The sequence below is a fragment of the Brienomyrus brachyistius genome, chromosome 7, assembly GCF_023856365.1.
Source record: "Brienomyrus brachyistius isolate T26 chromosome 7, BBRACH_0.4, whole genome shotgun sequence".
In the NCBI taxonomy this organism is placed as follows: Eukaryota; Metazoa; Chordata; class Actinopteri; order Osteoglossiformes; family Mormyridae; genus Brienomyrus; species Brienomyrus brachyistius.
The window spans coordinates 22197116-22210967 of record NC_064539.1 but is presented as its reverse complement, the minus strand read 5'-3'; the positions used below and the strand labels follow the sequence as shown (position 1 = coordinate 22210967).

General features: G+C 45.3%; 1 protein-coding gene across 2 annotated transcripts; it reads right to left on the bottom strand.

Annotated features, from left to right (window-relative positions):
• Positions 1–1152: 1152 nt before the first annotated feature.
• Positions 1153–13630, bottom strand: pde6b (phosphodiesterase 6B, cGMP-specific, rod, beta). 2 transcript variants are annotated; one of them, XM_049020541.1, is made up of 23 exons: positions 13053–13630; positions 11555–12920; positions 9652–9804; positions 9457–9546; positions 9228–9368; positions 8738–8812; positions 8575–8639; positions 8367–8433; positions 8167–8214; positions 7646–7795; positions 7183–7326; positions 7011–7076; positions 6674–6820; positions 6305–6412; positions 6069–6178; positions 5630–5717; positions 4826–4926; positions 4162–4269; positions 3967–4030; positions 3807–3881; positions 3605–3688; positions 3324–3480; positions 1153–3214 (listed from the first exon to the last, which is right to left on the bottom strand). In XM_049020541.1, the coding sequence occupies exons 2-23, from the start codon at positions 12023–12025 to the stop codon at positions 3156–3158; spliced, it is 2571 nt and encodes an 856-aa protein (XP_048876498.1). In that variant the 5' UTR covers positions 12026–12920; positions 13053–13630; the 3' UTR covers positions 1153–3155. The 2 variants fall into 2 exon arrangements, with proteins under 2 accessions (XP_048876498.1, XP_048876499.1); XM_049020542.1 differs by having other exon boundaries at positions 11555–13630.
• Positions 13631–13852: the final 222 nt, after the last annotated feature.

The following is a 13852-nucleotide window of genomic DNA, read 5'->3' as shown; positions in this document are numbered from 1 at the left end:
CCTAGCCTAGCCTACGTTAAACATGCTCGGAACATTTATATTAGCCTGTAGTTGGGCAAAATCGTTAGCACAAAGCCTGTTTTATAATAATGTTGAATATCTCATGTAATTTATTGAAAAATGTACTGAAAGTGAAAAATGTTTAGCTGTCGGAAAATCGTAACCCAGGGAGTGTCTGTAGTTGGTGTACTTAAGTTAATCACCACTGGGCAATGGCCAAGAGATTTTAGTGTTGGGATTTTTACTTCATCAAGAGCCGCAACCGAAAGTGAGAGCAGTCCTCAGTGTACTATAACGTACTACAGATTATTTTAAGGTTGCTAATTTAGATGTAGATCCTTCAAAAATGAACTGTGGTGTGTGTATATATAGTTTGTGAATAAGGTTTTTCTTTTTCCATTTCGAATTTTTTTTTGTTTGCTTCTTGTATAAAACCTTGACGTGTCAGGTGACTGCTGCGCTTGCTCTCTCCCAGTCCTCTGTGCCCTGAACGTCTTGCAGTGAAGATCGGTCCAGGCTTGCTGCGTTTGTGACTGGGTCCGTGTTTGTGTTCTCTACCGTGGCTGTCCTCTGTCACTTCGGGAGGGATGTTGGGGGGATAATCCTCCTGTCCTTAGTGCAAATCCTAGGATTCAGGTCACAGGCCAATATAGGAAAGTGCTGAGCGAACTGATACAGGCCGGAAGCCAGGGGGCATGAGGAGCTGGTGTTGAGGAGGGGGGGTTCCTGCTGCCCGAGGTCTTGCCCCTTGGAAGGGCAGGGTATGATTCCGGCCCCCTGATTCCCAGACTTCCCCAAAGCACATATCAGATTCGTGTGGTTTGCACATGCAGGGATGTCATTTATCACCACTGCTCTCCACATAACAGTGAAATGACTCATTGTGATAAAAGATCCCAAGAGTCTCAAGATGTGCTCCTCACCAAGATGAGACCAAGCCGACCTTCTTAGAGCGAATCTGGCTACAGACGGCAAGAAAATGCTGAGAATTGTCCTAAGAGGCGTCGGCAGCTAGTGAATCATCAGCAGTAAGTTGTCTTAATGAGATGCTAAACACACGGAAACACAGGAGGACTTTGCTGTTTACAAGGTGTCTGACAGACATTCAGTCACATTCAGTCACAAACACGTTTTTAATTAAGAGAATTGGACTAACACTAGACAAAAATGAACGTTTATTACTCTTTACATTCCAACCGCAGTGTTCTCATTGGATTCTCATGCCTACGATGCAAATAAATATTACAATATTCTCATGGACAACCATGCAAACTCTATTTGTAAGGTTTTATCCAAAGGATTATTTTTTCCATTGACACCAGCATTCAATGACGAAAAAAAAAAGCAGGGTTTATTTTCCTGCAACTGGTCTCATTGAGCTATAAAAACTGAGTCTGAGATACAGATGACATGTGCTGGTCTTCATCAGAGGGTACGACGTCTCCTAACAGAATTTTACTTGCCATATTATGTATTTACACATGAGGTATATTTACAGTTGCAAATTCCTAAAACATGTCTCCCCCCAATGTCCCTTGAAATTGACTTCTGCTAATTTGTTGGAAAAATGCATGTATTAGCTTTAAACGTGTATAGGTCACCTTCAAGTGTGTGAAGTTTTTCTGAAGTTAACGTTCTCTTGTGTCTGAGAAACGTCTTATGCATGCTCGTCACAGACACCCCTGTACGATTCATTAATAAACAGCGCTAAAAGGCGTAACCTGATAGCTGGATTACACTTACTGCAGACAAACCACATCACTCATGGCTGTTGTGCTATAATGTTCCTTTTGAGGGCCAAGCATGTGAGTGCATATCACTGAAAAATCAACACAACACAGAAACACAGCTGAGTCGTTCATTGCCCAGGGAAAAGTAGCAGGAAGTCAGAAGGTTGGCTAAGAAAGTCTGGAAATACCAGCATTTATGATTCCTCGCTGTGGAAAAGACTCCCAAATAGCTGAAAACTAAGAAAAAAATTCATTTGTACCTGCAAAGCCATACGCCTATGTCCTTGCATATTGTAAGTACATAATGCATGGTTCATTTCAGTGGGATACTTATTTTTAATATAACATCCGCACCACACTTCACAAATATGACTTAAGAGCAGCTTTTTCCAACAGCACCACCCAGCCCTGGTATCAAGGTACACGGTGGTCCAAGAAGAATGAGTATACAGGAGCCCGGATGGGCCAGCACTACGGTGCGTGTGCTGTGGTGCGTCTGCAGTAACTGGAAACCAGCCCTTACTCTGACAGTGAACACCAAAGTTCAGCACGGCCACCTGCCCCAACCGCCTCGGTTGATCCCAGACGCACTCCTTTATTTGAGTATTTGTGTGTATCATTTATATAAACTAGGGAACTCTGGCTTGGTAACCTACACACCCATTAAACCTCAGCAGTTTAATGCCCTAAGTCATTTCAAAGTCATTGAAACAGAACCCTAAAATTCACACCCACATACATACAGCCAAGAAGCTGTCAGTTTGCTATGCATGACCTATCCTGAGGTAAAATATGAAGAGCAATTTTGTTTCTGGAAGTCTATTGCAGCACAAACGCTCCACTGTAAATCAAGATTGACTGGAAGAATTGAGGTGCACCTTGAGTACCTCAAGGTGATTATATGGTAAAAAAGAACATTGATGAAAACAGTTGACAACGTAAATCCTTCAGTTCAATACTGGATACGTACTCTTCGTTATATATGATTATCAACATGTCTGACCCCATCCGCTGTGAGCAGAGCTTTATACCAAGTGTTCCTCACCCACTTCCCAGATTGTTAGTATGATGATATGCCTTTGTGGTCAAAAATGTGCATTCAGTTTCTATTTAGCTACCTGCCTATGCTACACGCATCCTGCTCTCAGCTGTTCCTCCAATGGACAGACCGGGTGATTGAAGCTGACAGAGGCGCTTGAAGATGATGAAGGATAAAAGAAATGAAAAAGTGAATGACAAGCCCTTGGCTTGGGCCATAGCTTGGCCATGATCAGTCCACCAGCCAGGAGGAACCTCTCGATCTTCTGTAGGATTCAGTGGTTGGGAATGGGGCGAGACCGGACTTGTCCCATCACCCATCCCCACCTGATGCGATCAGACTCATTGGCTGCGTACATGATTCCCTCTTAAATACACCCCATGGGTCTAGCAAATGGAGCAGGTCTTGGACCCAGATGTTGAGTTGGGAGTGTTCTGAGCTGCAGCTGTACAAAGCAAAGAAGCACACATCATCATGCCAAGGAAATGCAGTGCGACCCAGGTAGCTTACGCACTGCGCAGTGCGGCAGATGGAGGGCTGTGCTGCTGCCTCACCTTTTTTGGCAGTTGCAGCCTGCTCCCGGGTCGCCTTCTCCTCCTCGAAGGCCTTCAGCTGGGCCTCGTACTCCTCCTGCTTGGCCTTCCACTCCTTCCTGTTGTTTAAGATGCCATCATACATGGGCTGGATTTCCTTATGGAACCGGGAGAACTCCTGGAAGAGAAGAACAAGGAGTTCATTCGAAATACATGAAACCCAGGCTCTCAGTCAAAGGAAGCCAAATGCATCATCTTGAACCCTAAAACTCATGCGACTGGTTAATGTGAGAGGGTCGTACCTTGTAGACGAATGTGCAGACGAAATCAATGAAGCCGCACTGTAACTTGGGCAGCTCAACTGCTTTGTTCCGGTCCATCATGGGCTGGAGGGTGACAAGAAGAGGAGGTGAAATGCACGCGTGTATGTACATGCACATTGAAAACAGCCTCCCAAACACAGAGGCAACACAAACACATGCACACACACTAAGACACACTCACAATGGGCTGCTGATTCAGAACTGTCCTCTCCAGGTCTCCCTGCTCCCAGAACTCAGCAGCCACAGAGAGCGCCACCTAGTGGGCGGTGGATAGCCAGGCATGTTTGAGGATACAAGGTCTCTGAGTGACCCTCTGAGATAAACTGTGGCAGCCTGCTCACCTTGCTCTGGACCTCCCACGGTTTGGTTATGGCTGACAGGTCACATGCGGTCATCATCATGGCCCTGGCAGAGTAAGAGAAAACCAGAGACTTAAAGGTGCATTGGCTGCAGGCCCCAACCCAAATGGGACATGCCCCCTAACCCTGCTGGTACTGGAGCAGCACTGAACCCTTCTGTGGGTCCGAAGTACTCACATCACAATCTCTTTCCTTGTAGTTTCCAGGGACATGAATTCAACCCACTTTTTTTTATCTTCATATGTTTCTGAGAGGTCCACTATCTTCTGAAACATGGTCCTCTTTCTGCAAACAGGAGTTAACAGCATCAGACAGACAGTGGAGTATAAGTTTTAAATGTTTTAGACCAAACGAGCGAAAGGTTTAAATATAAAGTGGTGATGGATATCACGTCTAAATTAGAACAGGAATTTGTTAGGGGTTAGCGTGAGGTCAGCCTTTCACATGCTCTTCCCACGACCTTCGTATAACATGCAAAGCAGTTCAGGAGAACCATTCTGAATGGTTCCTGATGTGGGCGTGTCTTCCCTGCCATGGGCAGCCAATCTGTGGTTTTGTCAAGGGCGCAGGTTCAGTTTCAACACGGATAGGGGCCAAATCAGCCCTGAACCACCTGCTACCTCCAAACACACACAGTGCTCCCACGATATCGGTAGGAACATAGACAGACTGATGCCCTCAGGTTTTGAATTTAATTATGCACGGCCATTACTTTTCCCTGTCTTACCTTCCTCTAGATCTCACACACAACATTTAAGGCGACTCCTCTTCCTCAGAGTAGCAGGTAAGTTATCAGATGTTAGTCAATAGCAAATAGAAATGAACAGAGACTATAACATACTTGAAATACAGTGCGAGGTCTGTGGCAATGATGGCAATGTCCATGAGATGAATAACGTGCTCCATCTGCCGTCGGTTGAGGTTCTGGTAGATATTTAATGACTGTGGAAGGGGGCAAGGGGTGGAGTAGCCAGTTAATGGGATGGCTGGTTTTCCTCTTTTCACTGCAGATATATCTAGTTGTGAATATTGGTTGTGATAGAAAATTCATGATTATGCAAAAGTGTATATACATATCTAGTCAGTAATTAATAGTGGAACTTAATAATGGTGCTGTTGATCTACCTATAATGATTGAAACAATGTAACCTCACTCGAATCAGTCTGATGTATCAAGCACAATGTACTAATGCAAGCTTGCTTAAGTAAAGGGATTTCCATTTTCTATGAAGGAACTAACGATAATGCAGCTTGCTCAGCAAGGGCCCGGGTCAGCATGACCTGGGAGTGAGATAAAGTAATCGGGTAATTGGATAAATTTTACTTGACTCAGTATGAAACTGCAAAGGAAAATTCCGTTCAGGTTGCCCTGTTCTGAGCCGATAAGCCTCAATAAGCAGAAGTGCCTGGGGTCTACAGACACCTGATCTTTTTCTTTGGACTGTCTGATGACTGCATTTTTGGCTATAAGAGATGTATGCACTTGTTGTTTGAGGAGCAGAACATGAGACGCATGATTGCTGAGTGTCTGTTCCCTTTGAGCTCATCGAATAATAAAAACTGTCAAATGCTTAAACATCCCACTTCAAGAAATTTCTTCCACATGGTTTAACGGGAATGTGCTGCATACACCTGGCACACTGACCTCATCTGAAAGTAAGAACTTCCCAAATTCTAAGTGGTGCCTTTCCAGAATGGAGGAACCATGAAGTTTGGCCAGGGGGTTCTGTGACCTACCAGTAAACAAAAACAAACAAACAAGCGAACGCAACACTGTGGAGATACGCCAGACACTAATTCTGCAAAGTGCTGGGTTTTCGTGATATACTGAAGATGTCCCGATACACCACAATGTGTTTATAGACTGTTTGTGTAAAACAGTTATCGTGATGGATCTCCCAGCACTAAGATATTTGAAAGTCTAAAACGTCTATGCATCTACATACATCTGATTAACTTGTTGGGAGTATATGTCTTTAAAAATGAAATATTGTTGCTGATTTTGTATGATCTGACACTCAAGATCCCTCCCAAACCTCCAGCTGTCACGAGTAAAAAGGGTAGGATTTTCATGGCATACTCACTTCACCTGGTAGAGGTTATTGGTTCCCCTGTGGTCAATGTCATGCAGGAAGCCGGCTGTGATCATAGCCATCACCTCCAGATCTGTGTAGTAATGCTTCAGCTGGCCTGTCTGATACCCCCAGGAGAAGGTGAAATATTTGGTTAAAGACCAACCCTGAAACACTAACTCACTTCTGCAGTGTTTGATTATGAGCTCTGAAAATCAAGGCCAATCTGTAGCCCAGATTTGTCATACCGTTAACAACGTGAACATTGTCTGGCCAACGTTGAACCCATGGCGCCAGTTGTGGTAGGTGATCTTCCTGTAACCTTTACTGACAGAGTACATGAATCGCACTAGGACCTGTAGAGATGTGAGCATGATGTTTAAATGGTCAGTTTCTTTGTAGCCAATTCCTGACAATCCACTGTGTCACTTTCCAGAAATAAACTCATACCCATTTAAAGAAACACCACAAGCAAAATGTCACTGTATTCTGTCATCAACCTGGAAAAAGGCAAAGATGTCTGCTAGAGGACCTGGTTATGCTGGAATGGTCTATATGCTTCTTTGGTTCTCAATTTAACTCTTTGACAAACCCAACATATAGCAGTTTTTTGTTACCTCCTGTGGAATCTGAAACTTCTTCACTACCCCGACTTCATAGTACATCTGGATCCCACACTTCACCAGGTCCAGCTCTGTGCAGTCAAAGTCTGAGAACCGGAACTCATAGATCTCAAACTTGGTAGGTCCTGGGAGCTCTTTTTTCTGCAAAATTTGACATGATGTCTGACCTTGTCGTTTTAGCTGAACAGGCACTCTGAAATTTATGTAAAAGCATTTACATGCTCACAGAATCCAGACCACAGTCCTATGTCAAGTAATTCCAAACTAGCTTAAATAGATACAATGAAGGTTCTTTGTGGGTTTAGAAGGTCTTAAAAGGTGAGGTCCATACCAAGATCTTTGAAAGCTCATCCTCATCGCACTCTGATGGCTCGCATCCAAAATACTCCCGTGTTTTCTTAAAGGCAAAGAACCAGAAAATGACATGTGCGACCTGGGAGTAGAGCTGGGGTATGGATACGCTGAAGACAGGAATGGCTGTGCCCCCACAAAAGTTCACCCACCAGGATGTCCTGGATCTCATCATTGCGGCACTTGACGTGGTAGAGCACCATGTCCTGGGCTATGTCCTTCCTGTTTTCCAACTTATTCATCTTGTCGTAGGTGTCAGGGTTCAGCACAGACCATCCAAGGAACTGTGTCAGAGACTGGGAAGGAGGAAGGGGGGGGGGTTTACACAGACACCGTCCACCGAATATCTACACAGTCTCAGATATTCAACGACTAACACTAGATGACTGTGTTTCCGATTCCCTAATTACCTAAACAATGCCCTGAAATTGTGAAATCAAACAGAAGTTAATAAAATAGCCAGGAGCGTAATAAATAAAACAGATAAAAGCATGACACCTCAGAAAATTAAGTATCGGTAGTGTGATTTATCTCCTAAATATGAGAATAAATCGTCCGGCGGGCAGAAATCAGTGGGGCTGGATATTCACGTGGCAGCTAAGTGAGAGTCAGTACCTCCATGAGCTGCTCATCCTGGTCGTCAAAGGGCTTCCCATCTTTCCTGTTGTAGAAGGTGGCCACACCCACAATCTCCTCCTTCTTGTTGACGATGGGTAGTGAAAGCACATTTTTAATGGTCCAGCCACTGCTGTCAAGGGGCTCCGTCTGCATCATTTGGGGAAGCGTCATGTGTCAGATAGCATGCCTCGTCCCGTGAGACCAAGCAAAGGTGTGGGACAGGTAGCTTAGCACTCTCTGTCCAAATCCCGAGTGGACATAGGGGAAGGTGTCTTTCCGTTTTAAACCAGCACAAATATGCCTGATTCAATGATTCATCTATTCATTCAAGCCTTTGACTGGTTCAGATGGAGCTTGCTGGTACAGGTCCAGACCAATTACATGCTGGTAACCAGAGAGAACTGAGAGTGACCATGGGATTTTGCTGCCGCAGTTAAATACGGTGCAGTGATCAAAGTCTATGAGCGATTAAAAATTAAACAGTGCAGGAGTATATATTCAAGCAAAAATTTTCTGACCTGGAAGGTGAACATTTCCTCTGATGCAGCATTCATAATGTTACAAATCTGTAATAAAAAACAGTGAAATACAGATGTCCTTATCTATACACACATTGCCTCAAATTTTTATAGATTAAAACTGTTAAGTAGTTGAGCAGGTGATGGTTGAAGATTACGTTTCCCGTTCATTTAAATTAGTGAAGTTTTGGGTAACTTACAAATCCAGTTTCCGCCACATAAGTAGGAAGCCCACTGCACAAAGCCCAGTGGTCTGCGGGGGGGGTTCTGTTTTGGGGATATCGAATCAGAGAAGGATGTAACATCATGTGACAGATGCACAGGCATTGCAAAGTGGACGAGCACTTTTTCTCTGTATAACACAATTATTTCTCTTACATGTATGTGGTTTAAAGGAAAAAGACCTACGGGATAACTTTGATATCTTCTTTCCCATGCAAAATGTAGTCAATAACTTTATAGAAGTTGATTTCCTGGAACAGCGAAAGAGATATTTATTGAGCTCCTTGGGCAGTCAGTGATACTAGGTCCATCAGGCAAAGGGGGGGAAGCACTGATGTGTCGCACCCACCCTTCCATCTGGGGTCACGGGGCCTGAGTATGGTGCCTGTTCCCCCATCAGTATAGGCCACACATCAAAGAACTCCTGCAGAGGGAGGACAAAGGTTGATGGATTATTGTTCATTCTGTAAATAGTACTGCATGTTTGAAGATTCAGCAACTCTACATTCAGAAGGGTGATATATGAAAACCCTTGTTTCCAGTAAAACTAGCTTCGGTGGTCTTCATTCGGACAGGTGAATTATGCTAACAGTAACTTAACTTGCTCTACAACAGTGTTTCCCAACCCAGTCCTCTGGGAACTCAGGACAGTCCACGTTTTTGCTTCCTCTCAGCTCCCAGCGCACCTGTACCAGGTATTCGGTGTTCCTGATTGGCTGGGAGTTGGGAGGGAGCAAAAACATGGATTGTCCAGGGTCCCCCGAGGACTGGGTTGGGAAACGCTGCTTTAGAAAACGGTACGCGGTGAAACGCTCAGATAATCCGGGAGAGTGGAGTACCTTTTCCTTGGTCATATCCAGCAATCCCACAGAGTACCTGTCACAGTTCAGGTACGCTCGCACTGTGTACAAGGCCTTGTGAAACTGTCGCTCGATGTCTGTGAGCTCCTCAAACACCTTGTTGGCTGACCAGAGTAAAAGCTGGTTGGTGGGAGACGGGAAAATGCAGTCAGTGTCGTGGTGAGCGCCCACACTGCACACGGTCGTCGGAGTCACCATGACGCCTTACCTGTCCACGGCGGGTCTCACAGCTGTGCAGGTAACTCAGGTGGTAAATCTTTAGGTTCAAGGTGGCAAAGTTGAGATACTTCAGAAAAAGCTGAAGGATGGGAAGAGAAGTATTTTTATTTTTCTTATTTATGGACCAGGGTCACGCTGGTGTTTGAGGAGTGCATGTGGGCGTGGCCTGCTCCGGCATCCTCACATCCTGGTCCTCCGGTGTGAAGAAGGGCCCATCTGTCTTGTTGATGGCCATGATCACTGCCACCACATCCTTGCCGTTCATGATGGGCGTGGCCAGGATGTTCTTGGTGGTGTACCCCGTCAGTTCATCCACGAATGAGCAGAAGTGAGTACTCTGGGACAAGAGGGAATAGGGCATGATTGGAAAGCCTCCGGCAGCTTCCCTGAACCCTTCCTTTTTTGCACACTATTTCAAACTCCTGTAGTGTGGATTCAGACAAACACAGAAGGATTTCATGCCTCCAGATGTGAAACCAGCCCTACACTGTCCAAATGATTTAGCTGACATGCAACATAATGCTGCAAAAATTGTCAGGCATGTTAGCCAAGTCTAGCATTCAGCAGATGTATCGCCACAATACATTAGTCAAACTAATCATTTTACACCGAGTTTGCTACGTTACAGCCTTGCTAAAGGCCACTAGAGCAGTATTCCCCAATCCGGTCCTGGGGGACCCACAGTCACATGCCGGGAGCTGGGAGGGAGCACAAACGTGGACCGACTGTGTGTTCCTGTAGACCGAATTGGGGAACATTGCAGCAGAACAAATGTAGTGGGGACTTCTGTCATTTGGTCAACAGTCTAGTGTTCACTTGTTTCAGTGCCACAGATTAACTGGCAAAGGAAGACCGTTTGTGTCTTGGTAAAATTACAGTAATACTCAGTGAGTACATACAAAGTGTGGAATATGAACAGATATTAGGCAGGTCGGTACCAACCACCCTTACAGACACACATAGCACTCATCCAAATTAACTTTAGTAAATATCCTATAATTGGTACGGCAGGATATGATCAAGAATTTTAGCGTGATTTAAATTTATTTAGTTAAATAGCCTAGTCATATAGTTCATTATCTGTCCTGCACATGTCCAGATACGCATTAAATACGCTACTTACATACGCAACAATAGGCTGAAAACGGAAGTACAATCCCGGTCTCCACCCCCCCCCCCCCCTTTCCTGTAGCTCCATAACAACCGGTTCGTTTCATTTGGGGCGAAGATGACGGGACGATGATCCCTCGCACAGTTCTGCTGACGGTAAATGCCACAGACACAGTAATCCCACTTATCACGGCCAGGTCATGAGGTATATTTAAATGCGATTATGTCAAGAGGATTTCCAACAACTTCATCACTATATATGGATATGCGTGGATATATAAATAAGTCATATATGTTGCTCCTGGGGGAGCACGGTGGTGCAGTGGTTAGCACTGTTGCCCCACACCTCTGGGACTGGGGGTTTCAGCCTCCGCCGGGGTTCCCATAATTATTCGTTTGCATGTTCTCCCTGTGTCATTGGGTTTCTTTTTCTGGGTACTTTGGGTTTCCCAACACAATCCAAAAACAGGCTGAGGCTGGCTGGAATTGCCAAATTGCCTGTAGGTGTGTGAGTGACTGGTGTGTGAGTGAATGGTGCGTGAGTGAATGGTGTGTGAGTGTCCCCTGCGATGGGTTGGTGCCCCCTCCTGGGTTTTTCCCTGCCTTGTGCCCGTAGCCTCTGGGATCGGCTCTGGACCCCCTGTGACCCTGAACACGATGTGTGGTTTCAGAAAATGGATGAATGGCTGTTTGTATATATGGCCAAAGCAGCCATTCACCTGGGATTTGCACATATCGGAAAATGTGATTTGAGCTGATCATTCAGCTTGGTGTGTGGTTCACGTACCCAATTTTGGGGATGTTTTGCAAATCCTGCTCTGAGCAAGGGCGGAACATCTACTTCAAGGTGAACCCTCTTTCATTGTGGTTTTCCCATATACGGGTCCATCTACTTTGGGTTGGTTTACACACTTCACCACTTGTGTAGATCACACTGGCCAGATGCCATACGCGAGCGAGTCACACACACAGCCTACCTCTGACACGTCCTTGACATTGATGGTTTTCTTGCTGTGGGCAGTGTATCCCACAACCCCCATGTCCAAAGGAAAGACGATCTCAGAGTCCGGCGGCACCAGGCAGTCCTCCAGCTCCGCTCCACTGTTGACGTTGAAGAGGCGCGTGGCCAGCTCAGCGATGCCATTGCGTTGGCGGTACATGAACAGGCTGCAGCAGTCTGCGTGGATCAGAAAGCTGATCCTCTTCAAGACCTTGAAGACCACCTTCTCCATGTTGACGCTCTCCTGCATGTTGTGAATGAGGTCGAACAGCATCTCCGCTTCCTCCACCTGGCTCAGCTCCTTGAAAGATGCAAAATCCACACTGGACTCTGGCCGGTTCATCACGGCTGCGATGGCGCCCGCTTTTAGCCTCTTGTCGAAGTAAACCTTGGCAAACTCAGGGTTTTCATCCAGAAACTTCGTCACATCGTCTTTCGTGACGCTCATCTTGGATCAGGGATCTTCAGATCCAGTCCTCTCCGAATGTGACTGAGAGATGGAGCAGACCACAAATGACCGGAAAAAAACACAAGGAGAAGTCAGAGATGTGAGGAGAGTAGCCCGCAGCTGCAGGGGCTACCACTCTGCTGAGCGTTTGTCATCAGTGAGTCTTTCTCCTAAGAGTGCTGAAGGTGAGCCAGGATCTGCTCATGCAATGTCAATCATGTAACCTGCATCAAAGGCGACTCAATCTGGCCTGAAGCGATCCCCAGTTGCGTTGTTCCCGTAACCCCAAATTACGGAGAAAACCAGGTGGGTGCTGAGTTCCTTGGAGGTAACGGAGTGCAAGTGGCAGCTGCTCTGTATGGACTGAAGATGATGTGCCTTGCCACGTCTCTCCACAGCCTCCTCTGAGCACACAGGCTCTGTGTTATCTTATTAAAGATACTCTCTCACCACTAAGCTGTGTTTAGCTAGGCCACTAGCTGATTATCTCAGCACCTGGCTTCTCTCCTCACTCACTCAGTTACCCTGGGCCACCTCTGGAGGAAAGAAGGTCTGGCTACACGAGGGAGACAAAAGGCCCTGGAGATGTGGAAGGTTGAGCCTTGCCCTGGTTCAGAATGACAATCAAAAGTTAGGTAGTGTAACATTTTAGTGTAATACACTGCCTGGCCAAGAAAAGAAGTCGGCTTTTGAATTTATATCAGCAAATACTTAAGAGCCAATGACTGGATCATTATTACAGCTCAGCGATGTTATGCAGGAATAAAGTGAAGTCAGCTGAGTACCTGAATCTACTGGCCAGGTTACACCTCCATCCATCATGAATGGGTTGTTTTCTTCCCTGTTGACTTGAGCATATTCCAGGACAAGGACGTCAAGATTCATTGGGTTCGAACTGTCAAAGAGAGGTTCAGGGGGCATGAGGAATCATTTTCACGCCTGACTTGGTCACCACGCAGTTGTGACCTTAACCTCATTGAAGGTCTTTGGGATGTGCTGAAGGAGGTTCTATGGAGGTTCTACTCACTTGTCAATGCAGGATCTCGGTGAGAAATGAATGCAAATCTGGATGAAAATGAAGGGTGAGATGTTTCATAAGCCTGTGGAAACAGCGGCATGACAGATGTCTGCCATAATCAAAGCTAAAGGGAGTCCAACGAACAATTCGAGTGGTGACTCTTTTTTTTGGCCGGTCAGTGTATTTCACAGAATCATCTTTTCTTTGTAGCCTGTGATTATGGGCAAATCATTTGGCATTTTGGCATTATATTGTAATTTTTAATCCCAGATGGGGTGATATGTAAAGTACTGAGCAAACGTCTTAGGCAGTCAAAAGAAATGTTTAAAGTCATTTACCTGGGTAGTAAAGGCACATTTGCTCAGAACAAAAACAAACAATTTGACATTAGAACACATTACAAATTAGGAGTAATAAAATAAAGACTAGTGGAGGGCTAGATGAGCACCGCTTCAGTTCCCAAACCTCTCCTCAGGGGCACCTCAGCCATTGCTAAATTTCACCACCAGTACATTTAATCAAGCAATTTAATAAATTTAAAAAGCCAATGGCATATTGATTAGCCATACGAGGTGTGTTAGTGATCAAGTTAAAAAAAACTCTGGTGCCCCCCTCACATTTCATAATTATTCGTTTGGACCCCCCCCCCCCCCACACACACACATTTAACATAAAATATAAGTTTTATGCCAGTGTGTCCCCCCACATTCAAAATTCTTCTGACACCCCTGCATTTAAGAATCTTAACATGCATCCATTTCTTTTGGACTTCGTCATGTTTTGTTGTTTTGAATCACAGAGAATTTAAT

Excerpts from the sequence above, each read along its gene's own strand:
- pde6b (XM_049020542.1), bottom strand. The coding sequence starts at position 12,025 with ATGAGCGTCACGAAAGACGATGTGACGAAGTTTCTGGATGAAAACCCT. Across the intron at positions 8,813-9,227 it reads TGGATATGACCAAGGAAAAG|GAGTTCTTTGATGTGTGGCC; the intron begins GTACTCCACTCT and ends CTCCCTCTGCAG. Across the intron at positions 4,270-4,825 it reads GACCTCGCACTGTATTTCAA|AAAGAGGACCATGTTTCAGA; the intron begins GTATGTTATAGT and ends TCCTGTTTGCAG.